At 40.6% G+C, this 25,705-nt stretch overlaps 1 protein-coding gene across 1 annotated transcript in view; it reads right to left on the bottom strand.

Annotated features, from left to right (window-relative positions):
- LOC121845473 (CUB and sushi domain-containing protein 3-like) overlaps positions 1-25,705 on the bottom strand; it is a 179,169-nt gene that overhangs the window by 98,348 nt on the left and 55,116 nt on the right. Inside the window, exon 3 of the mRNA XM_042316920.1 lies at positions 19,524-19,636. Coding sequence (XP_042172854.1) covers positions 19,524-19,636 — 113 coding nt within the window. The remainder of the gene's footprint in view (positions 1-19,523; positions 19,637-25,705) is intronic.

The raw sequence follows: 25,705 nt of genomic DNA, 5'->3' as shown, positions 1-25,705 counted from the left end.
TACTGCTACTGACGACAGAGTTGAATATGTTGAATATCAATGCAGTGTGAATTAATGTAATAATTACACACATCAGTTAAAACAACTGCTGTGCGATATAAATTAAAAAGGATTCATTCCGTCAAGCAGTTTGATAGAAAACATATTGCAGTCGAGTGTAGATACTATCAATGTTGTGTTTGTGTACCATCTGTCTTTAAGCTAATCATTCTGGAACCAGAATAAGGGGGTTTGCATCCCAAATAGCCCCCTATTCCCCAAACGTAGTGCACTACTTTTAACCTAGGTCAATAGGAATCTGGTTAAAAGCAGTGCACTACATAGGGAATATGGTGTTGTTTTTTTGGGGGGGGGGACACGTCCCTAGAACCACGTTTCCTCTTAGAGTGAAACAGCTGTCAGTGAAGAACACGTTGAAAACATAAATCATAAAGGAGACAGAAACAGTCGTTCTTTCCACTGCTCGTTCTCTGCAACCCGTTCACAGTTCTCACACGTCATTTCTATACAATGTATTTACTACGTGTCGTCTCCTGCCTTCTAGGAGCCTTTGTGTGTTTATCTCGGAAAGAGTTTTTTGGGGGGTAAAAAAGCAGGAGACACATTTCTGTCTCGTAATCAATAAATCTCTCCAAAAGCAGAATCGAATCTTGTGTGCACTAGCTATCTGGACTGTCTGTCACGAGAGATTACATGTGTATTGTCTATGATGACATCTAGGAGTCTTTATTTGGATTGGATTTCTGCCACGTCCACGAGTATGATCTGATAACAGATGATAACGGACAGATGGATTAATGGTGAAGCTATAATCATCAGATGATAACGGACAGATGGATTAATGGTGAAGCTATAATCATCAGATGATAACGGACAGATGGATTAATGGTGGAGCTATAATCATCAGATGGATTAATGGTGGAGCTATAATCATCAGATGATAACCAACAGAGGGATTAATGGTGAAGCTATAATCATCAGATGGATTAATGGTGGAGCTATAATCATCAGATGGATTAATGGTGGAGCTATAATCATTAGATGATAACCAACAGAGGGATTAATGGTGAAATTATAATCATCAGATGATAACCAACAGATGGATTATTGGTGAAGCTATAATCATCAGATGATAACCGACAGATGGATTAATGGTGGATCTATAATCATCAGATGATAACCGACAGAGACATTAATGAGGGAGCTATAATCATCAGATGATAACCGACAGATGGATTAATGTTGGATCTATAATCATCAGATGGATTCATGAGGGAGCTATAATCATCAGATGATAACCGACAGATGGATTAATGATGGAGCTATAATCATCAGATGATAACCGACAGATGGATTAATGGTGGAGCTATAATCATCAGATGGATTAATGGTGGAGCTATAATCATCAGATGATAACCGACAGATGGATTAATGGTGGAGCTATAATCATCAGATGGATTAATGAGGGAGCTATAATCATCAGATGATAACCGACAGATGGATTAATGGTGGGGCTATAATCATCAGATGATAACCGACAGAGAGATTAATGAGGGAGCTATAATCATCAGATGATAACCGACAGATGGATTAATGGTGGAGCTATAATCATCAGATGATAACCAACAGAGAGATTAATGGTGAAGCTATAATCATCAGATGATAACCGACAGAGAGATTAATGGTGGAGCTATAATCATCAGATGATAACCGACAGATGGATTAATGGTGGAGCTATAATCATCAGATGATAACCGACAGAGAGATTAATGAGGGAGCTATAATCATCAGATGATAACCGACAGATGGATTAATGGTGGAGCTATAATCATCAGATGATAACCTACAGAGAGATTAATGGTGAAGCTATAATCATCAGATGATAACCAACAGATGGATTAATGGTGGAGCTATAATCATCAGATGATAACCGACAGATGAGATTAATGGTGGAGCTATAATCATCAGATGATAATTAATGGTGGAGCTATAATCATCAGATGATAACGGACAGATGGATTAATGGTGAAGCTATAATCATCAGATGATAACGGACAGATGGATTAATGGTGAAGCTATAATCATCAGATGATAACCAACAGAGGGATTAATGGTGAAGCTATAATCATCAGATGATAACCAACAGAGGGATTAATGGTGAAGCTATAATCATCAGATGATAACCGACAGATGGATTAATGGTGGATCTATAATCATCAGATGATAACCGACAGAGACATTAATGAGGGAGCTATAATCATCAGATGATAACCGACAGATGGATTAATGTTGGATCTATAATCATCAGATGGATTCATGAGGGAGCTATAATCATCAGATGGATTAATGAGGGAGCTATAATCATCAGATGATAACCGACAGATGGATTAATGGTGGGGCTATAATCATCAGATGATAACCGACAGAGAGATTAATGAGGGAGCTATAATCATCAGATGATAACCGACAGATGGATTAATGGTGGAGCTATAATCATCAGATGATAACCGACAGAGAGATTAATGATGGAGCTATAATCATCAGATGATAACCGACAGATGGATTAATGGTGGAGCTATAATCATCAGATGATAACCAACAGAGGGATTAATGGTGAAGCTATAATCATCAGATGATAACCGACAGATGGATTAATGGTGGAGCTATAATCATCAGATGATAACCGACAGAGAGATTAATGAGGGAGCTATAATCATCAGATGATAACCGACAGATGGATTAATGGTGGAGCTATAATCATCAGATGATAACCGACAGATGGATTAATGGTGAAGCTATAATCATCAGATGATAACCGATGATAACCACAGATGGATTAATGGTGGAGCTATAATCATCAGATGATAACCTACAGAGAGATTAATGGTGGAGCTATAATCATCAGATGATAACCTACAGAGAAATGATTATCATGATAAGCCTATAATCATCAGATGATAACCTACAGAGAGATTAATGGTGAAGCTATAATCATCAGATGATAACCGACAGATGGATTAATGGTGGAGCTATAATCATCAGATGATAACCGACAGATGGATTAATGGTGGAGCTATAATCATCAGATGATAACCGACAGATGGATTAATGGTGGAGCTATAATCATCAGATGGATTAATGGTGGAGCTATAATCATCAGATGATAACCGACAGATGGATTAATGGTGGAGCTATAATCATCAGATGATAACCAACAGAGAGATTAATGGTGGAGCTATAATCATCAGATGATAACCGACAGATGGATTAATGGTGGAGCTATAATCATCAGATGGATTAATGGTGAAGCTATAATCATCAGATGATAACCGACAGATGGATTAATGGTGGAGCTATAATCATCAGATGATAACCGACAGATGGATTAATGGTGGAGCTATAATCATCAGATGATAACCAACAGAGAGATTAATGGTGAAGCTATAATCATCAGATGATAACCGACAGAGAGATTAATGAGGGAGCTATAATCATCAGATGGATTAATGAGGGAGCTATAATCATCAGATGATAACCGACAGATGGATTAATGGTGGAGCTATAATCATCAGATGATAACCAACAGAGAGATTCATGGTGGAGCTATAATCATCAGATGATAACCGACAGATGGATTAATGGTGGAGCTATAATCATCAGATGATAACCAACAGAGAGATTAATGGTGGAGCTATAATCATCAGATGATAACCGACAGATGGATTAATGGTGGAGCTATAATCATCAGATGGATTAATGGTGAAGCTATAATCATCAGATGATAACCGACAGATGGATTAATGGTGGAGCTATAATCATCAGATGATAACCGACAGATGGATTAATGGTGGAGCTATAATCATCAGATGATAACCATCAGATGATAACCAACAGAGATTAATGGTGGAGCTATAATCATCAGATGATAACCAACAGAGGGATTAATGGTGGAGCTATAATCATCAGATGATAACCAACAGAGGGATTAATGGTGGAGCTATAATCATCAGATGATAACCGGCAGATGGATTAATGGTGGAGCTATAATCATCAGATGATAACCAACAGAGAGATTAATGGTGGAGCTATAATCATCAGATGATAACCAACAGAGAGATTAATGGTGGAGCTATAATCATCAGATGATAACCAACAGATGGATTAATGGTGGAGCTATAATCATCAGATGATAACCAACAGATGGATTAATGGTGGAGCTATAATCATCAGATGGATTAATGGTGGAGCTATAATCATCAGATGATAACCGACAGAGAGATTAATGGTGGAGCTATAATCATCAGATGATAACCGGCAGAGAGATTAATGGTGGAGCTATAATCATCAGATGATAACCAACAGAGAGATTAATGGTGGAGCTATAATCATCAGATGATAACCTACAGAGAGATTAATGGTGGAGCTATAATCATCAGATGATAACCGACAGATGGATTAATGGTGGAGCTATAATCATCAGATGATAACCAACAGAGAGATTAATGGTGGAGCTATAATCATCAGATGATAACCAACAGAGAGATTAATGGTGGAGCTATAATCATCAGATGATAACCAACAGATGGATTAATGGTGGAGCTATAATCATCAGATGATAACCAACAGAGAGATTAATGGTGGAGCTATAATCATCAGATGATAACCAACAGAGGGATTAATGGTGAAGCTATAATCATCAGATGATAACCAACAGAGAGATTAATGGTGAAGCTATAATCATCAGATGATAACCGACAGAGAGATTAATGGTGGAGCTATAATCATCAGATGATAACCAACAGATTAATGGATTAATGGTGGCTATAATCATCTATAATCATCAGATGATAACCGACAGATGGATTAATGGTGGAGCTATAATCATCAGATGATAACCAACAGAGAGATTAATGGTGGAGCTATAATCATCAGATGATAACCGACAGAGAGATTAATGGTGGATCTATAATCATCAGATGATAACCGACAGAGAGATTAATGGTGGATCTATAATCATCAGATGATAACCGACAGAGAGATTAATGGTGGATCTATAATCATCAGATGATAACCAACAGAGAGATTAATGGTGGATCTATAATCATCAGATGATAACCGACAGAGAGATTAATGGTGGATCTATAATCATCAGATGATAACCAACAGAGAGATTAATGGTGGATCTATAATCATCAGATGATAACCAACAGAGGGATTAATGGTGGAGCTATAATCATCAGATGATAACCAACAGAGGGATTAATGGTGGAGCTATAATCATCAGATGATAACCAACAGAGGGATTAATGGTGAAGCTATAATCATCAGATGATAACCAACAGAGGGATTAATGGTGAAGCTATAATCATCAGATGATAACCAACAGAGGGATTAATGGTGAAGCTATAATCATCAGATGATAACCAACAGAGGGATTAATGGTGAAGCTATAATCATCAGATGGATTAATGGTGGAGCTATAATCATCAGATGGATTAATGGTGGAGCTATAATCATCAGATGATAACCAACAGAGGGATTAATGGTGAAGCTATAATCATCAGATGGATTAATGGTGGAGCTATAATCATCAGATGGATTAATGGTGGAGCTATAATCATTAGATGGATTAATGGTGGAGCTATAATCATCAGATGGATTAATGGTGGAGCTATAATCATCAGATGGATTAATGAGAGATTAATGGAGCTATAATCATCAGATGGATTAATGGTGGAGCTATAATCATCAGATGGATTAATGGTGGATCTATAATCATCAGATGATAACCAACAGAGAGATTAATGGTGGATCTATAATCATCAGATGGATTTGTTTGGAAAATGAACGGGTTGGGTCAATACAGTATAATAGCACATCGAACCATTCCACAGCACATCACCATGTTCACAAATCCACTTGAAAATAGCTGTTTACATATTTAGAAGAGAAACCAATATGTCATATTCAGTTCACTACAGAATAGAGAATATCTTCAATAACAAGCTCAATGTCAAGTGGCCAACAACTAGCAACAAATAGGCAGGTATGAAAATACATTTCTAAACCCCATCTGCTACACAATATGTTAGCATCAGAACCTGATGAAATGTTGAATCAATATGTCACCCCACCCCACACCAGCTTCTCAAACCTCTTTTCAAAGTTAACTACAGTATATAACTACACAAGGGAAAGGAATTGCTCGTAAAGAAAAGTTCTGTAATCCTGGCCCGGCCCATTCCCCCATTAAATCCAAGAGGAACCATGATTTACTGGTTGGTCATGGTTCTGGTTAAAACAATGGAGGCATTTTGCTAAAATTATAATAGTTCTGACCCAATTACCTTTGGGTGTATTGAAATACATTATATGGTGATAGAGTCTAAGAATGGATGGATAGACAATATGTTAAAGACACATTTTATGCATTTCTTTCTGATAAAGTCCTATATTTGCCAACAGAAGCCATTCCAAACATGGACTGTCAGAAGGCAGACTAAAGTTAAGCTGAATTTTTTTTTTTTAGCTCAAATGTTAAACTGAAAATTTGGACAGTCATCTTTCAGTCGCAACGTTTGCCAAGTTTGAAACAAACGCATATAAACACTCATTATAACTCTAGGGGCGTGGCTACGTTTCATATAAACACTCATTATAACTTGAGGGGCGTGGCTACGTTTCATATAAACACTCATTATAACTCTAGGGGCGTGGCTACGTTTCATATAAACACTCATTATAACTCGAGGGGCGTGGCTACGTTTCATATAAACACTCATTATAACTCTAGGGGCGTGGCTACGTTTCATATAAACACTCATTATAACTCGAGGGGCGTGGCTACATTTCATATAAACACTCATTATAACACTCGAGGGGCGTGGCTACGTTTCATATAAACACTCATTATAACTCTAGGGGCGTGGCTACGTTTCATATAAACACTCATTATAACTCTAGGGGCGTGGCTACGTTTCATATAAACACTCATTATAACTCTAGGGCGTGGCTACGTTTCATATAAACACTCATTATTACTCTAGGGGCGTGGCTACATTTCATATATAAACACTCATTATAACTCGGGGCGTGGCTACGTTTCATATAAACACTCATTATAACTCGAGGGGCGTGGCTACGTTTCATATAAACACTCATTATAACTCTAGGGGCGTGGCTACTTTTCATATAAACACTCATTATAACTCTAGGGGCGTGGCTACGTTTCATATAAACATTATAACTCATTATAAAACACTCATTATAACTCTAGGGGCGTGGCTTTCATATAAACACTCATTATAACTCTAGGGGCGTTTTTCATATAAACACTCATTATAACTCTAGGGCGTGGCTACGTTTCATATAAACACTCATTATAACTCTAGGGGCGTGGCTACGTTTCATATAAACACTCATTATAACTCTAGGGGCGTGGCTACATATAAACACTCATTATAACTCTAGGGGCGTGGCTACGTTTCATGACAAACACTCATTATAACTCGAGGGGCGTGGCTACGTTTCATATAAACACTCATTATAACTCTAGGGGCGTGGCTACATTTCATATAAACACTCATTATACCTCGAGGGGCGTGGCTGCGTTTCATGACAAACAACTCATTATAACTCTAGGGGCGTGGCTACGTTTCATATAAACACTCATTATAACTCGAGGGGCGTGGCTACGTTTCATGACAAACAACTCATTATAACTCTAGGGGCGTGGCTACGTTTCATATAAACACTCATTATAACTCTAGGGGCGTGGCTACGTTTCATATAAACACTCATTATAACTCTAGGGGTGTGGCTACGTTTCACGACAAACAGGAGACTAAAATAACCCATTCAGAAAAATCAGGTCAATTCCATGCCCAGTCCAGCAGTACATGAGCTCATAATGCTTCTGGTCAACACTGCAGAGTAACACTAAATAGATGTCCTCCTTTCATTTAGCTACAACACAGAATAAATAATTACCTGGAGTTTGTAATTGAAGAGTTACATTTTTTTAAATGACTATATATCGACTTTCAGAAATGTTGGTAAATTGGCGTTTATTATGAAAGAGATCGGTGAGTTTTTTCCACTAGTGAATCGTGGGGGTTGATCAACGACAGACGTGGATTTATTTACATTCTTATCACTTGATGGTTTTCAGAGAGACAAATAATTTCAGAGAGACAAATAATCATGTTGTGTTTGTAAAACGCTAGATATCTGCCTCGCTCTCAGAGAAATCAGTAGAACTACTAGGTTTTATACAGTAATAATATATATCTGTCTCACTCTATGAGAAATCAGTAGAACTACTAGGTTTTACACAGTAATAATATATATCTGTCTCACTCTATGAGAAATCAGTAGAACTACTAGGTTTTACACAGTAATAATATATATCCTCCTCACTCTCAGAGAAATCAGTAGAACTACTAGGTTTTACACAGTAATAATATATATCTGCCTCACTCTCAGAGAAATCAGTAGTACTGCTAGGTTTTATACAGTAATAATATATATCCTCCTCACTCTCAGAGAAATCAGTAGAACTACTAGGTTTTACACAGTAATAATATATATCTGCCTCCCTCTCAGAGAAACAGTAGAACTACTAGGTTTTTACAGTAACAAATAACTACTTAATTTTTTTTTACTGTGAAAATTATACATTTGTGACATCAATATTTAAAAACATTAAAATACTGAATCAATACAGTAGTATGAGACCTGTACATAACATACTGAATAAATACAGTAGTATGAGACCTGTACATAACATACTGAATCAAATCAAATCAACTGTATTTGTCACATACACATGGTTAGCAGGTGTTAATGTGAGTGTAGTGAAATGCTTGTGCTTCTAGTTCCGACAATGCAGTAATAACCAACGAGTAATCTAACCTAACAATTCCACAGCTACTACCTTATACACACAAGTGTAAAGGGATAAAGAATATGTACATAAAGATATATGAATGAGTGATGGCCGAACGGCATAGGCAAGATGTAGTAGATGGTATAGAGTACAGTATATACATATGAGATGAGTAATGTAGGGTATGTAAACATTATATAAAGTGGCATTGTTTAAAGTGGCTAGTGATACATTACATCAAGATTGCAAGGTGTAGTAGATGGTATAGAGTACAGTATATACATATGAGATGAGTAATGTAGGTTAAGTAAACATTATATAATATAAAGTGGCTAGTGATAAATTGATTACATCACTTTTTCCATTATTAAAGTGGCTGGAGATTTGAGTCAGTATGTTGGCAGCAGCCACTCAATGTTAGTGGTGGCTGTTTAACAGTCTGATGGCCTTGAGATAGAAGCTGTTTTTCAGTCTCTCGGTCCCAGCTTTTGATGCACCTGTACTGACCTCGCCTTCTGGATGATAGCGGGGTGAACAGGCAGTGGCTCGGGTGGTTGCTGTCCTTGGTGATCTTTTTGGCCTTCCTGTGACATCGGGTGGTGTAGGTGTCCTGGAGGGCAGGTAGTTTGCCCCCGGTGATGCGTTGTGCAGACCTCACTACCCTCTGGAGAGCCTTACGGTTGTGGGCGGAGCAGTTGCCGTACCAGGCGGTGATACAGCCCGACAGGATGCTCTCGATTGTGCATCTGTAGAAGTTTGTGAGTGTTTTTGGTGACAAGCCAAATTTCTTCAGCCTCCTGAGGTTGAAGAGGCGCTGTTGCGCCTTCTTCACCACGCTGTCTGTGTGGGTGGACCATTTCAGTTTGTCCGTGATGTGTACGCTGAGGAACTTAAAACTCTCCACCCTCTCCACTACTGTCCCGTCGATGTGGATTGGGGGCTGCTCCCTCTGCTGTTTCCTGAAGTCCACGATCATCTCCTTTGTTTTGTTGACATTGAGTGTGAGGTTGTTTTCCTGACACCACACTCCGGGGGCCCTCACCTCCTCCCTGTAGGCCATCTCGTTGTTGTTGGTAATCAAGCCTACCACTGTAGTGTCGTCTGCAAACTTGATGATTGAGTTGGAGGCGTGCATGGCCACGCAGTCGTGGGTGAACAGGGAGTACAGGAGAGGGCAAGAACGCACCCTTGTGGAGCCCCAGTGTTGAGGATCAGCGGGGTGGAGATGTTGTTACCTACCCTCACCACCTGGGGTGGCCCGTCAGGAAGTCCAGGACCCAGTTGCACATGTCGGGGTCGAGACCCAGGGTCTCAAGCTTAATGACGATTTTGGAGGGTACTATGGTGTTAAATGCTGAGCTGTAATCGATGAACATGGGTATTCCTCTTGTCCAGATGGGTTAGGTCAGTGTGCAGTGTGGTGGCGATTGCGTCGTCTGTGGACCTACTGGGGCGATAAGCAAATTAGAGTGGGTCTAGGGTGTCAGGTAGGATGGAGGTGATATGGTCCTTGACTAGTCTCTCAAAGCAGTCGTTTAGCACAGTTACCTTAGCTTTCTTGGGAAGAGGAACAATGGTGGCCCTCTTGAAGCATGTGGGGACAGCAGACTGGGATAATGATTGGTTGAATATGTCCGTAAACACACCAGCCAGCTGGTCTGCGCATGCTCTGAGGATGCGGCTGGGGATGCCGTCTGGGCCAGCAGCCTTGCGAAGGTTTACACCTTTAAATGTTTTACTCACGTCGGCTGCAGTGAAGGAAAGCCCGCAGGTTTTGGTAGCAGGCCATGTCAGTGATACTGTATTGTCCTCAAAGCGAGCAAAAACGTTGTTTAGTCTGTCTGGTCCGCGACGGGCTGGTTTTTCTTTTGTAGTCCGTGATTGACTATAGACCCTGCCACATTCCTCTAGTGTCTGAGCCGTTGAATTGCGACTCCACTTTGTCTCTGTACTGATGCTTAGCTTGTTTGATTGCCTTGGGGATAGAATAGCTACACTGTCTGTATTCGGTCATGTTTCTGGTCACCTTGCCCTGATTAAAAGCAGTGGTTCACACTTCAGTTTTGCGCGAATGCTGCCATCAATCCACAGTTTCTGGTTGGGGAATGTTTTAATAGTTGCTGTGTGTACAACATCACCGATGCACTTGTTAGTAAACTCACACACCGAATCAGCGTATTCATCAATGTTGTTGTTCGTCGCAATGAGGAACATATCCCAGTCCACGTGGTCGTAGCAATCTTGAAGCGTGGAATCCGATTGGTCGGACCAGCGTTGAACAGACCTGAGCGCGGGAGCTTCCTGTTTTAGTTTCTGTCTATAGGCAGGGAGCAACAAAATGGAGTCGTGGTCAGCTTTTCCGAGGGGAGGGCGGGGAGGACCGTATATGCGTCGCGGAAGTTAGAATAACAGTGGTCTAGGGTTTTGCCAGCCCTGATAGCACAATCGATATGCTGATAGAATTTGGGGAGCTTTGTTTTCAGTTTAGCCTTGTTAATATCCCCAGCTACAATAAAGGCAGCCTCAGGATATGTGGTTTCCAGTTTACATAGACTCCAATGAAGTTCTTTCAGGGCCGTCGATGTGTCTGCTTGGGGGAATATACACGACTGTGATAATGATTGAAGAGAATTCTCTTGGTAGATAATGCGGTCGGCATTTGATTGTGAGGAATTCTAAGTCAGGTGAACAAAAGGGCTTGAGTTCCTGAATGTTGTTATGATCACACCACGTCTCGTTAATCACAAGGCATATGCCCCCGCCCCTCTTCTTACCAGAGAGATGCTTTTTTCTGTCGGCGCGGTGCGTGAAGAAACCAGGTGGCTGTACCGACTCCGATAGCGTGTCTCGAATGAGCCATGTTTCCGTGAAACAAAGAATGTTACAGTCTCTGATGTCTCTCTGGAATGCTACCCTTGCTCGGATTTTGTCTACCTTGTTGTCAAGAGACTGGACATTGGCGAGTAGTATGCTCGGAAGCGGTGCGCGATATGCCCGTCTACGGAGCCTGACCAGAAGACCGCTCGTCTGCCCCTTCTTCTACAGCGTCGTTGTTTTGTGTCGCCGGCTGGGATCCGATCCATTGTCCTGGGTGGTGGGCCAAACAGAGGATCTGCTTCGGGAAAGTCATATTCCTGGTCGTAATGTTGGTGAGTTGACGTTGCTCTTATATCCAATAGTTCCTCCCGACTGTATGTAGTAAAACCTAAGATTTCCTGGGGTAACAATGTCAGAAATAACACATAAAAAAAACTAAATACTGCATAGTTTCCTAGGAACGCGAAGTGAGGCGGCCAACTCTGTCGGCGCCGGAAGTTATGTAATATGTAATATGAGACCTGTATGTAAAATACTGAATCAATACAGTAACATGAGACCTGTATATAAAATACTGAATCAATACAGTAGTATGAGTTCTGTACGTAAAATACTGAATTAATACAGTAGTATGAGACCTGTACATAAAATACTGAATCAATACAGTAGTATGAGACCTGTATATGAAATACTGAATCAATACAGTAGTATGAGTCCTGTATATAAAATACTGAATTAATACAGTAGTATGAGACCTGTACATAAAATACTGAATCAATACAGTAGTATGAGACCTGTATATAAAATACTGAATCAATACAGTAGTATGAGTCCTGTATATAAAATACTGAATCAATACAATAGTATGAGACCTGTATATAAAATACTTACACTTGACTCCTATAGCAGATGCTCTTACCCAGAGCGACTTTGAGTTAGTACATTCATCTTAAGATAACTAGGTGAGACTCAGACAACCACATATCACAGTCAAATATACAGGATATGAACATTTCATTTCATCTCAACAGTGGATATATAGCGGGCTTTTTTTTTGCAACAAAACCCATTTCAATACACGTCTTAAAATCTATTAATAAGAAAAAATCTGAGGACAGCAATATTTTACACAAACAGAACGTGAAGGTACCCATAAGCAATCATTTCTGAGGGGAAAAACAACAACAACAAATGTGAGAAATTGGTCAATATGATGATTTGGAACAAAACTCGTCAAGTGTACAACAGGAGCAACAGCAGCAGTAGACTTGCCTCTCAGTAACCTCAGTGGTACTAGGGGTTGCAACCCAAACGGAACACTAGGGGTTGCAACCCAAACGGAACACTAGGGGTTGCACCCCAAACGGAACACTAGGGGTGCAACCCAAACGGAACACTAGGGGCTGCACCCCAAATGGAACACTAGGGGTTGCAACCCAAACGGAACACTAGGGGTTGCACCCCAAACGGAACACTAGGGGCTGCAACCCAAACGGAACACTAGGGGCTGCAACCCAAACGGAACACTAGGGGTTGCAACCCAAACGGAACACTAGGGGTTGCAACCCAAACGGAACACTAGGGGCTGCAACCCAAACGGAACACTAGGGGTTGCAACCCAAACGGAACACTAGGGGTTGCAACCCAAACGGAACACTAGGGGTTGCAACCCAAACGGAACACTAGGTGTTGCAACCCAAACGGAACACTAGGGGCTGCAACCCAAACGGAACACTAGGGGTTGCAACCCAAACGGAACACTAGGGGTTGCAACCCAAACGGAACACTAGGGGTTGCAACCCAAACGGAACACTAGGGGTTGCAACCCAAACGGAACACTAGGGGTTGCAACCCAAACGGAACACTAGGGGTTGCAACCCAAACGGAACACTAGGGGCTGCAACCCAAACGGAACACTAGGGGCTGCAACCCAAACGGAACACTAGGGGCTGCAACCCAAACGGAACACTAGGGGCTGCAACCCAAATGGAACACTAGGGGCTGCAACCCAAATGGAACACTAGGGGCTGCAACCCAAACGGAACACTAGGGGCTGCAACCCAAACGGAACACTAGGGGCTGCAACCCAAACGGAACACTAGGGGCTGCAACCCAAACGGAACACTAGGGGTTGCAACCCAAACGGAACACTAGTGGCTGCAACCCAAACGGAACACTAGGGGCTGCAACCCAAACGGAACACTAGGGGCTGCAACCCAAACGGAACACTAGGGGCTGCAACCCAAACGGAACACAACTCCTATTATAGTCCACTACATTTGACCAGGGCTCTTTGTTGCACGGAGAGACACAGAGGGAATAGGGTGCCATTTGGGACAACACTGTATGAGTTATGTGAACAAGTAAATGAGGTAGTTGGCTCAGAGGTCTCTCTAGGGGGAGAGCTATTTATTTCCCTGTATAGCTAATGACTGTGTAGCCCTTTGAAGAATATGAGGGTGTGGAGTGGCACTGTGTGTGTGTGTGTGTGTGTGTGTGTGTGTGTGTGTGTGTGTGTGTGTGTGTGTGTGTGTGTGTGTGTGTGTGTGTGTGTGTGTGTGTGTGTGTGTGTGTGTGTGTGTGTGTGTGTGTGTGTGTGTGCGTGTTTTGAGCAACATAAATCTCCCACAGGAGCCCTCTACTACATTGCTGGGAATGGCTGGGGTTTCATAGCAGCAGAATTAGTCAACCCTCATCACCCCCACACACACACACACACACACACACACACACACACACACACATCACACAGAGCTAAACAACTTGTAAACACAGCGCAGAGAAAGTTTTCACTCAATAGACAACATCCACTGAGATGTCAACAACAAAAACATGAAGTATTTAGATTTACATTATGGATCAACTGTGATCCAGATCCTATTCTGAGGGAAACACATGTCTCGCTCTTATACAGTAGATAATAGGTCTGCTGTGGTGCCATTAAAATATGGACACTTCAAGATAGACACACGTCTTATCAAAGCTACAGTATATAAATATAGCTAGCTAACCAATCACTACAGAAAACTAGCATATAGAGTCCATAAATATAGCTAGCTAACCAATCTCTACAGAAAACTAGCATATACAGTCCATAAATATAGTTAACCAATCTCTACAGAAAACTAGCATATACTGTACAGTATATAAATATAGCTAGCTAACCAATCTCTTCAGAAAACTAGCATATACAGTATATAAATATAGCTAGCTAACCAATCTCTACAGAAAACTAGCATATACAGTATATAAATATAGCTAGCTAACCAATCTCTTCAGAAAACTAGCATGTACCGTCCATAAATATAGTTAACCAATCTCTTCAGAAAACTAGCATATACAGTCCATAAATATAGCTAGTTAAGCAATCTCTAAAGAAAACTAAAACATACAGTCCATAAGTATAGCTAGCTAACTGTGACAAGAGATGAAAATAATCTGCCCACTCCATCAAGCAATGGGGACAACAACACAGGGCATTCACGGGACCTCATGGAACCATGGACCGCACCTGCGGAAACTGGACAACAGGGAGAAGCAGAGGAGATACCTATCATAGGCTTCTCCCAGCTGACGCTTGACATACCACCTACGCCACCTCCAGTGGTAGAAACAGCCAGCTGGTATGATTGAGTGGAATCAGCCAACAGTAACACAGAAGCAGCAATGTGAGAGTCAGTAGTGCATGACCTTAAATGGTAATAATAGGAATGTGGGAGTCAGTAGTGCATGACCTTAAATGGTAATAACAGGAATGTGGGAGTCAGTAGTGCATGACCTTAAATGGTAATAATAGGAATGTGGGAGTCAGTAGTGCATGACCTTAAATGGTAATAATAGGAATGTGAGAGTCAGTAGTGCATGACCTTAAATGGTAATAATAGGAATGTGAGAGTCAGTAGTGCATGACCTTAAATGGTAATAATAGGAATGTGGGAGTCAGTAGTGCATGACCTTAAATGGTAATAATAGGAATGTGGGAGTCAGTAGTGCATGACCTTAAATGGTAATAATAGGAATGTGGGAGTCAGTAGTGCATGACCTTAAATGGTAATAATAGGAATGTGGGAGTCAGTAGTGCATGACCTTAAATGGTAATAATAGGAATGTGGAAGTCAGTAGTGCATGACCTTAAATGGTAATAATAGGAATGTGACCTTAAATGGTAATAATAGTCAGTAGTGCATGACCTTAAATGGTAATAATAGGAATGTGGGAGTCAGTAGTGCATGACCTTAAATGGTAATAATAGGAATGTGGGAGTCAGTAGTGCATGACCTTAAATGGTAATAATAGGAAGCAGCAATGTGAGAGTCAGTAGTGCATGACCTTAAATGGTAATAACAGGAAGCAGCAATGTGAGAGTCAGTAGTGCATGACCTTAAATGGTAATAGTAGGAAGCTTCTGTTTAACACACAGGCCTAAGGTTACGTAGGTCTACAGCACCAGTGGGAACTTCCCCTGTAAAAAGGTATATAAAGAGAACAGAGATCATAAGACAGGATGATCCTCACTAACATATGAGACAGACTTCATATGGAGAATCATCACGGGTACATTTACTATTGCACTATACGCATTTTGTTAGACTAGAACAATATTTGAGAACTGGATTATTTTTGCCTAAGTTCTTATTGGGTCACTATCTGAAGAAACTGGTTGAATCTTGTGAACCCGACTGAGTCTCCGAAAAACAGAGGTCTAACCACCTCTTGATCACATAGACAAAGAGGGCGTTAGCATTTTAGACACCAGAAACCAGAGGTGACTAGCAATTCAAGGAAAAACAGCCAAGTACCAGTTACAATATATCGAGTCCATACACAGAGTAGGAAGTGAATAAAGATATTGGAATTCTGAATCTAGCGTCATAGCTGTGTGAATACCAATTACAGGAAAGTGACCAAGGGGCTGAGCATTTCAGGTAATTTAACTAATTTTGCTATTTAGTCAATATTGTTAGAAGTGTTAACGCATTTAAAGTTTTTGTAATATTATCTGGCATAGCTTAAAGCATTAAGGATTGATTGAGCATTATTGTTGTATTGAGAAACTGTATAACCATTGAATTGTAATGATGTGTATAAGACAAAAAACAGAGTGACTTAATAAAAGCTTGAAACTTTGACAACTAGGCCGGATTAACGATCTGGAGAGCAAACGCCTCTGACACTCTCACTGAACAGAAAGTGACCCTGGTTACAGGTTAAAGTGATTGCACTAAAGAATATTTCATTGTGTGGACAATAATATATTTTTTAAGAGAGTCAAAACATATACCAATACTAGTTTCCGAGTGACTACTAGCTGACGAGCATAATAACTACTAGGAGTTGTTATTAGGTATTGATATATACATAGGTAAAGATAACTTGAAGGTAAGGAAATATAGGAGGAATCCATAACACTCAGAATATTTAAATAGGAGTATATCTATCCAAGGCCTCATACTAGACCGGAAAATAAGGAAGTGACAACGTGAACGAAGGAACAAACCCAACTCACGCGAAGGGCCATTAGGAATACATAGGAAGGTTGGTAGGGCCGCACGGCAAGGCCCCTGTTACACCGAAGTAACTGAAGTCCCAAAGTACTCTGCCCAGCCAGGGGACGGGGTGGAGGCTTTTGCTGCAGGTATTGGGCAAAAGTCAGCACCGTGACACTATCTCTTCAGAAAACTACAGTTTTCAGGGCAGTATGAGAAGCACACTCCCTATTAAAACAGGGTTGAGGTTGTGCATTCTCCAGAGGACTGTTTGAGACACATTATTAACTAGAGGAGAGGAGAGGAGAGGAGAGGAGAGGAGAGGAGAGGAGAGGGAGAGGAGAGGAGAGGAGAGGAGAGGAGAGGAGAGGAGAGGAGAGGAGAGGAGAGGAGAGGAGAGGAGAGGAGAGGACAGGACAGGACAGGACAGGACAGGAGACAAAGGACTGCCTGAGACACATTATTAACTAGAGGAGAGGAGAGTACAGGACAGGGCAGGAGACAAAGGACTGCCTGAGACACATTATTAACTAGAGGAGAGGAGAGGAGAGGAGAGGAGAGGGAGAGGAGAGGAGAGGAGAGGGGAGGGGAGGGAGAGGAGAGGAGAGGAGAGGAGAGGAGAGGAGGAGGACAGGACAGGAGAGGAGAGGACAGGACAGGACAGGACAGGACAGGAGAGGAGAGGACAGGAGAGGACAGGAGAGAGGAGGACAGGACAGGACAGGACAGGACAGGACAGGACAGGACAGGACAGGAGACAAAGGACTGCCTGAGACACATTATTAACTAGAGGAGAGGAGAGTACAGGACAGGGCAGGAGACAAAGGACTGCCTGAGACACATTATTAACTAGAGGAGAGGAGAGAAGAGGAGAGGAATGTTTGAGACCCATTAATCAGTATAAACACACTGAGAGTCAAACTTGTTTTTCTCTCTACTCCTTCGATGGATGAATGACAGGTAACACAATGAGATACCATCTCCTCTCCCTGTGTCCCAAATGGCACCCTATTCCCTCTATAGTGCACTACTTTTGACCATGGCCTCTGTGAGCACCACTGAGCTAAAATAATATCTGATTTACTAAGAGCCTCACTGAGCTAAAATCATATCTGAGTCACTAAGACCCTCACTGAGCTAAAATCATATCTGAGTAACTAAGACCACCACTGAGCTAAAATAATATCTGATTCACTAAGAGCCTCACTGAGCTAAAATCATATCTGAGTCACTCAGACCATCACTGAGCTAAAATCATATCTGAGTCACTAAGACTATCACTGAGCTAAAATCATATCTGATTAACTAAGACCATCACTGAGCTAAAATCATATCTGAGTCACTAAGACCATCAATGAGCTAAAATCATATCTGAGTCACTAAGACCATCACTGAGCTAAAATCATATCTGAGTCAGTAAGACCATCACTGAGCTAAAATCATATCTGAGTAACTGCGAGCATCACTAAGTTAAATCATATCTGAGTAACTGCGAGCATCACTAAGCTAAAATTATATCTGAGTCACTAAGAGCCTCACTGAGCTAAAATCACAAGAATGAGAGGGGGCAGAGGATAGAGTAGAGAGGGGATAGGGGAGAAAGGAGGCAGGGGTGAGAGGAGAGGAGAGGAGAGGAGAGGAGAGGAGAGGAGAGGAGAGGAGGAGGAGAGGAGAGGAGAGGGAGGAGAGGGAGAGGAGAGGAGAGGAGAGGAGAGGAGAGGAGGGAGAGGAGAGGAGAGGAGAGGAGAGGAGAGGAGAGGAGAGGGAGGAGAGGAGAGGAGAGGAGAGGAGAGGGAGAGGAGAGGAGAGGAGAGGAGAGGAGAGGAGAGGAGAGGAGAGGAGGGAGAGGAGAGGAGAGGAGAGGAGAGGAGATGAGCCTAGACATAACCTACTGCCACAGAGGGATACTTCATATTTAGACAGCCCCTGCATTTCTGTCGACTTCTGCACCGCTCTCGACAGAGATGAGTTAGCACATCCATTAGTTCAGCTAATTCCCTGCACCATCTGCTGTGTGATATAATATGCACCTCTGGAAAGAGAAATGGTTTGGGACAGAGGGGAAATGTTGAGATCCGGGTCAATGGGACCAAATGTTGTCATAATGCATGAGCCAGACAGGAGATGAAATGAGAAAATGTTTAGGATGATGTATATTTACACTTTCCATGGAGCTGTAATGTTTCTAATTAAATGCACATTCAAATTTTGTGACTAAATACGATAATTTAACAGCCTCTGAGTATCATTTGACTGAATACAAAAGTTATGTCGTTTGACCGTGACCATCTCTCTCTTACAAGAAACAACAGTGAATGTTTTTTCTCTCTCACCTTCATAAGCCATCTTAAATCCATGAGCGCTTACTGCAAAGTCACTGGTAAGCCGTAGTGAAAATATGGACCCTGTGCTGGTTACGGGAGGCGGGATCTGAAATCCTGTTAACCTGTTGAGAGGGGAAGACAAAAGGGGACATCTTAGTTATAATGTGTTTGACTGAATGCAGAAACCAACCTACAAGGTCAAGCAAAACATCACAACACACTTTTTCAGTTGGAAATTTAATAGAGTAATGTTACATCCGTCTTCTTCTAAATGTGGTTATAAAGTATTCAGCATGTATGAAGTACAGTGTGCTGTATGTATGCAGTACAATATGCAGTATGAATGTAGTATAGTATGCAGTATGCATGCAGTACAGTATGCAGTATGAATGTAGTACAGTATGCAGTATGTATGCAGTACAGTATGCAGTATGAATGTAGTACAGTATGCAGTATGTATGTAGTACAGTAGGAAGTATGTATTACATATGTATGAAGTACAGTGTGCTGTATGTATGCAGTACAGTATGCAGTATGAATGTAGTACAGTATGCAGTATGTATGCAGTACAGTATGCAGTATGAATGTAGTACAGTATGCAGTATGTATGTAGTACAGTAGGAAGTATGTATTACATATGTATGCAGTACAGTATGCTTTATGTATGCAGTATGTATGCAATACAGTATGCAGTATGTATGCAGTATGTAGGCAGTACAGTATGTAGTACATTATGCGGTATGTATGCAGTTCAGTATGCAGTATGTTTGCAGTACAGTAGTCAGTATGCAGTACAGTATGCAGTATGCAGTAAAGTATGGAATATGCAGTACAGTATGCATTATGTAAGCAGTACAGAATGCCATACAGAACGCAGTATGTATGCAGTACAGTATGCAGTATGTAAGAAGTACAGTACGCAGTACAGTATGCAGTATGTAAGAAGTACAGTACGCAGTATAGTATGCAGTAGAGTATGCAGTATGTATGCCATTCAGTATACAGTATGTATGAAGTACAGTAGGCTGTATGTATGCAGTACAGTATATAATATGTATGCAGTATGTGTGCAGCACAGTATGCAGTACGTATACAGTACAGTATGCAGTATGAATGCAGTACAGTATAAGGTATGTATGCAGTTCAGTATGCGGAATGTATACACTGCAGTATGCAGAAGGTATGCAGTACAGTAGGCAGTATGTATCCAGTACAGTATGCAGCATGTATATGGTACAGTATGCAGTATGCAGTACAGTATGCAGTATGTATGCAGTATGTAAGCTGTACAGTATGTAGTACATTATTCAGAATGTATGCAGTGCAGTATGCAGTATTATGCAGTACGTACGCTGTACCGTAGTCACTATGCAGCACAGTATGCAGTACAGTATGCAGTATGTATGCAGTTCAGTATGCAGTACAGTATGCAGTATATATGCAGTATGTATGCAGTACAGTATGCAGTATGTATGCAGTTCAGTATGCAGTATGTATTCAGTACACTATGTAGTATGTATGCAGTACAGTAGGCAGCATGTATGCAGTTTAGAATGCAGTATGTATGCAGTTAAGAATGCTGTATGTATGCAGTACAGTAGGCAGCATGTATGCAGTACAGTATGCAGTCCAGTATGCAGTATGTATGCAGTCCAGTATGCAGTATGTATGCAGTACAGTAGGCAATATGTATGCAGTACAGTATGCAGTACAGTATGCAGTACAGTATGCAGTATGTATGCAGTACAGTATGCAGTATGTATGCAGTTCAGTATGCAGTATGTATGCAGTACAGTATGCAGTATGTATGCAGTACAGTATGCAGTACAGTATGCAGTACAGTATGCAGTATGTATGCAGTACAGTATGCAGTATGTATGCAGTACAGAATGCAGTATGTATGCAGTACAGTATGCAGTATGTATGCAGTACAGAATGCAGTATGTATGCAGTACAGTATGCAGTATGTATGCAGTACAGAATGCAGTATGTATGCAGTACAGAATGCAGTATGTATGCAGTACAGAATGCAGTATGTATGCAGTACAGTATGCCGTATGTATGCAGTACAGAATGCAGTACGATTTCTATTTCTATTCCATTAGCTCTATCGAAGGTCAAGTTTAACATCACTTGAGCACTTCCTCAACAGTTAGATATATAGTCGTCAGACGCTTCATTGTAACAGCCAGGATTGTCCTACCCTATAGGTTTCCTTTAAGTGAGGTATATCTTAAGCCATTTCATTTTCACAGTGTGGTTTAAGAAGTGTTGCTGACCACACTTCGACTGGCGTACGCCAAAAATCCAATCGACCATTTCAATCAAAGCAAGGATTGAAGAGTGAAAACGGGCTGTGGAGTGTGGACAGAACTAACCAAGAATTAGATTGCCGTCGTGTCCTTCACCAGAGGGCCGCGGATATATTTCAACTACCACATTGTTCCGTTTCACAGCATCCCACGTGACCGATGCTTTTACAGGGTACCTCACATTTAAAGAAAACACCTCTGACCTACAAAAGGCAGTGTTTTTGGGCGGGCTGGATCCCAAACGACACCCAATGCCATTTGCACAAAGGGCTCTGGTCGAAAGTAGAAACACTATATAGGGAATTAGGTGCTATTTGCGTTGGATATTGGGTGTAGCTGTTCCACTTACTAAAACATACAGTAAGATTTCCCCTAGTATTGGCCTTTCTGACAGTTATGACACAACGTACATCTAACGTGTGTGGTTGTGTTTGTGGTTATATGACCTACCCATGACCTACCATTGTATTGCATTGTGGGATATAAGATGCATTGGAAAACGGTTTCTGTCTGACCTGCCATTGTATTGCATTGTGGGATATAAGATGCTATGGAAACTGTTTATTTCTGTGGCAGAGTAAGCAGCCCAGTGAGAGATAAAGACAGAAGAAACATTATAGAGACTGGTAGTAACACTAGAGAATGGTAGTAACACTAGAGACTGGTATTGTAGTAACACTAGAGACTGGTATTATAGTAACACTAGAGACTGGTATTGTAGTAACACTAGAGACAGGTATTATAGTAACACTAGAGACTGGTAGTAACACTAGAGAATGGTAGTAACACTAGAGACTGGTATTATAGTAACACTAGAGACTGGTATTGTACTAGAGACTGGTATTATAGTAACACTAGAGACTGGTAGTAACACTAGAGACTGGTAGTAACACTAGAGACTGGTAGTAACACTAGAGAATGGTAGTAACACTAGAGACTGGTAGTAACACTAGAGACTGGTAGTAACACTAGAGAATGGTAGTAACACTAGAGACTGGTATTATAGTAACACTAGAGAATGGTAGTAACACTAGAGACTGGTAGTAAACACTAGAGACTGGTACTGGTAGTAACACTAGAGACTGGTATTGTAGTAACACTAGAGACTGGTAGTAACACTAGAGACTGGTATTATAGTAACACTAGAGACTGGTATTATAGTAACACTAGAGACTGGTATTGTAGTAACACTAGAGACTGGTATTATAGTAACACTAGAGACTGGTAGTAACACTAGAGAATGGTAGTAACACTAGAGACTGGTATTGTAGTAACACTAGAGACTGGTATTATAGTAACACTAGAGACTGGTATTGTAGTAACACTAGAGACAGGTATTATAGTAACACTAGAGACTGGTAGTAACACTAGAGAATGGTAGTAACACTAGAGACTGGTATTATAGTAACACTAGAGACAGGTAGTAACACTAGAGAATGGTAGTAACACTAGAGACTGGTATTATAGTAACACTAGAGACTGGTATTGTAGTAACACTAGAGACTGGTATTGTAGTAACACTAGAGACTGGTATTATAGTAACACTAGAGACTGGTATTGTAGTAACACTAGAGACTGGTATTGTAGTAACACTAGAGACTGGTATTGTAGTAACACCATAGAGACTGGTATTGTAGTAACACTAGAGACTGGTATTATAGTAACACTAGAGACGGGTATTATAGTAACACTAGAGACTGGTATTGTAGTAACACTAGAGACTGGTATTGTAGTAACACTAGAGACTGGTAGTAACACTAGAGACTGGTATTGTAGTAACACCATAGAGACTGGTATTGTAGTAACACTAGAGACTGGTATTGTAGTAACACTAGAGACTGGTATTATAGCAACACTAGAGACTGGTATTATAGTAACACTAGAGACTGGTATTATAGTAACACTAGAGACTGGTATTGTAGTAACACTAGAGACTGGTGTTGTAGTAAGACTAGAGACTGGTATTATAGTAACACCATAGAGCCTGGTATTATAGTAACACTAGAGACTGGTATTATAGTAACACTAGAGACTGGTATTGTAGTAACACCATAGAGACTGGTATTGTAGTAACACTAGAGACTGGTATTGTAGTAACACTAGAGACTGGTATTGTAGTAACACTAGAGACTGGTATTATAGTAACACTAGAGAGTGGTATTGTAGTAACACTAGAGACTGGTATTGTAGTAACACTAGAGACTGGTATTATAGTAACACTAGAGAGTGGTATTGTAGTAACACTAGAGACTGGTATTGTAGTAACACTAGAGACTGGTATTGTAGTAACACTAGAGACTGGTATTATAGTAACACTAGAGACTGGTATTGTAGTAACACTAGAGACTGGTGTTGTAGTAACACTAGAGACTGGTATTATAGTAACACCATAGAGACTGGTATTATAGTAACACTAGAGACTGGTATTACAGTAACACTAGAGACTGGTATTACAGTAACACTAGAGACTGGTATTGTAGTAACACTAGAGACTGGTATTGTAGTAACACTAGAGACTGGTATTGTAGTAACACTAGAGACTGGTATTGTAGTAACACTAGAGACTGGTATTATAGTAACACTAGAGACTGGTATTGTAGTAACACTAGAGACTGGTATTGTAGTAACACTAGAGACTGGTGTTGTAGTAACACTAGAGACTGGTATTGTAGTAACACTAGAGACTGGTATTGTAGTAACACTAGAGACTGGTATTGTAGTAACACTAGAGACTGGTAGTAACACTAGAGACTGGTATTGTAGTAACACCATAGAGACTGGTATTGTAGTAACACTAGAGACTGGTATTATAGTAACACTAGAGACGGGTATTATAGTAACACTAGAGACTGGTATTGTAGTAACACTAGAGACTGGTATTGTAGTAACACTAGAGACTGGTAGTAACACTAGAGACTGGTATTGTAGTAACACCATAGAGACTGGTATTGTAGTAACACTAGAGACTGGTATTATAGCAACACTAGAGACTGGTATTATAGTAACACTAGAGACTGGTATTATAGTAACACTAGAGACTGGTATTGTAGTAACACTAGAGACTGGTGTTGTAGTAAGACTAGAGACTGGTATTATAGTAACACCATAGAGCCTGGTATTATAGTAACACTAGAGACTGGTATTATAGTAACACTAGAGACTGGTATTGTAGTAACACCATAGAGACTGGTATTGTAGTAACACTAGAGACTGGTATTGTAGTAACACTAGAGACTGGTATTGTAGTAACACTAGAGACTGGTATTATAGTAACACTAGAGAGTGGTATTGTAGTAACACTAGAGTCTGGTATTGTAGTAACACTAGAGACTGGTATTATAGTAACACTAGTAGTAAACACTAGAGACTGGTATTGTAGTAACACTAGAGACTGGTATTGTAGTAACACTAGAGACTGGTATTGTAGTAACACTAGAGACTGGTATTGTAGTAACACTAGAGACTGGTATTATAGTAACACTAGAGACTGGTATTGTAGTAACACTAGAGACTGGTGTTGTAGTAACACTAGAGACTGGTATTATAGTAACACCATAGAGACTGGTATTATAGTAACACTAGAGACTGGTATTACAGTAACACTAGAGACTGGTATTACAGTAACACTAGAGACTGGTATTGTAGTAACACTAGAGACTGGTATTGTAGTAACACTAGAGACTGGTATTGTAGTAACACTAGAGACTGGTATTGTAGTAACACTAGAGACTGGTATTGTAGTAACACTAGAGACTGGTATTATAGTAACACTAGAGACTGGTATTGTAGTAACACTAGAGACTGGTATTATAGTAACACTAGAGACTGGAATTATAGTAACACTAGAGATCGGTATTATAGTACCGGTCTCTAGTCAAC

Source organism: Oncorhynchus tshawytscha, unplaced genomic scaffold, assembly GCF_018296145.1.
Source record: "Oncorhynchus tshawytscha isolate Ot180627B unplaced genomic scaffold, Otsh_v2.0 Un_contig_1961_pilon_pilon, whole genome shotgun sequence".
NCBI classification, from domain to species: domain Eukaryota; kingdom Metazoa; phylum Chordata; class Actinopteri; order Salmoniformes; family Salmonidae; genus Oncorhynchus; species Oncorhynchus tshawytscha.
Note: the sequence above shows the minus strand (reverse complement) of the source record. Positions and strands in the feature narration are given on the sequence as shown.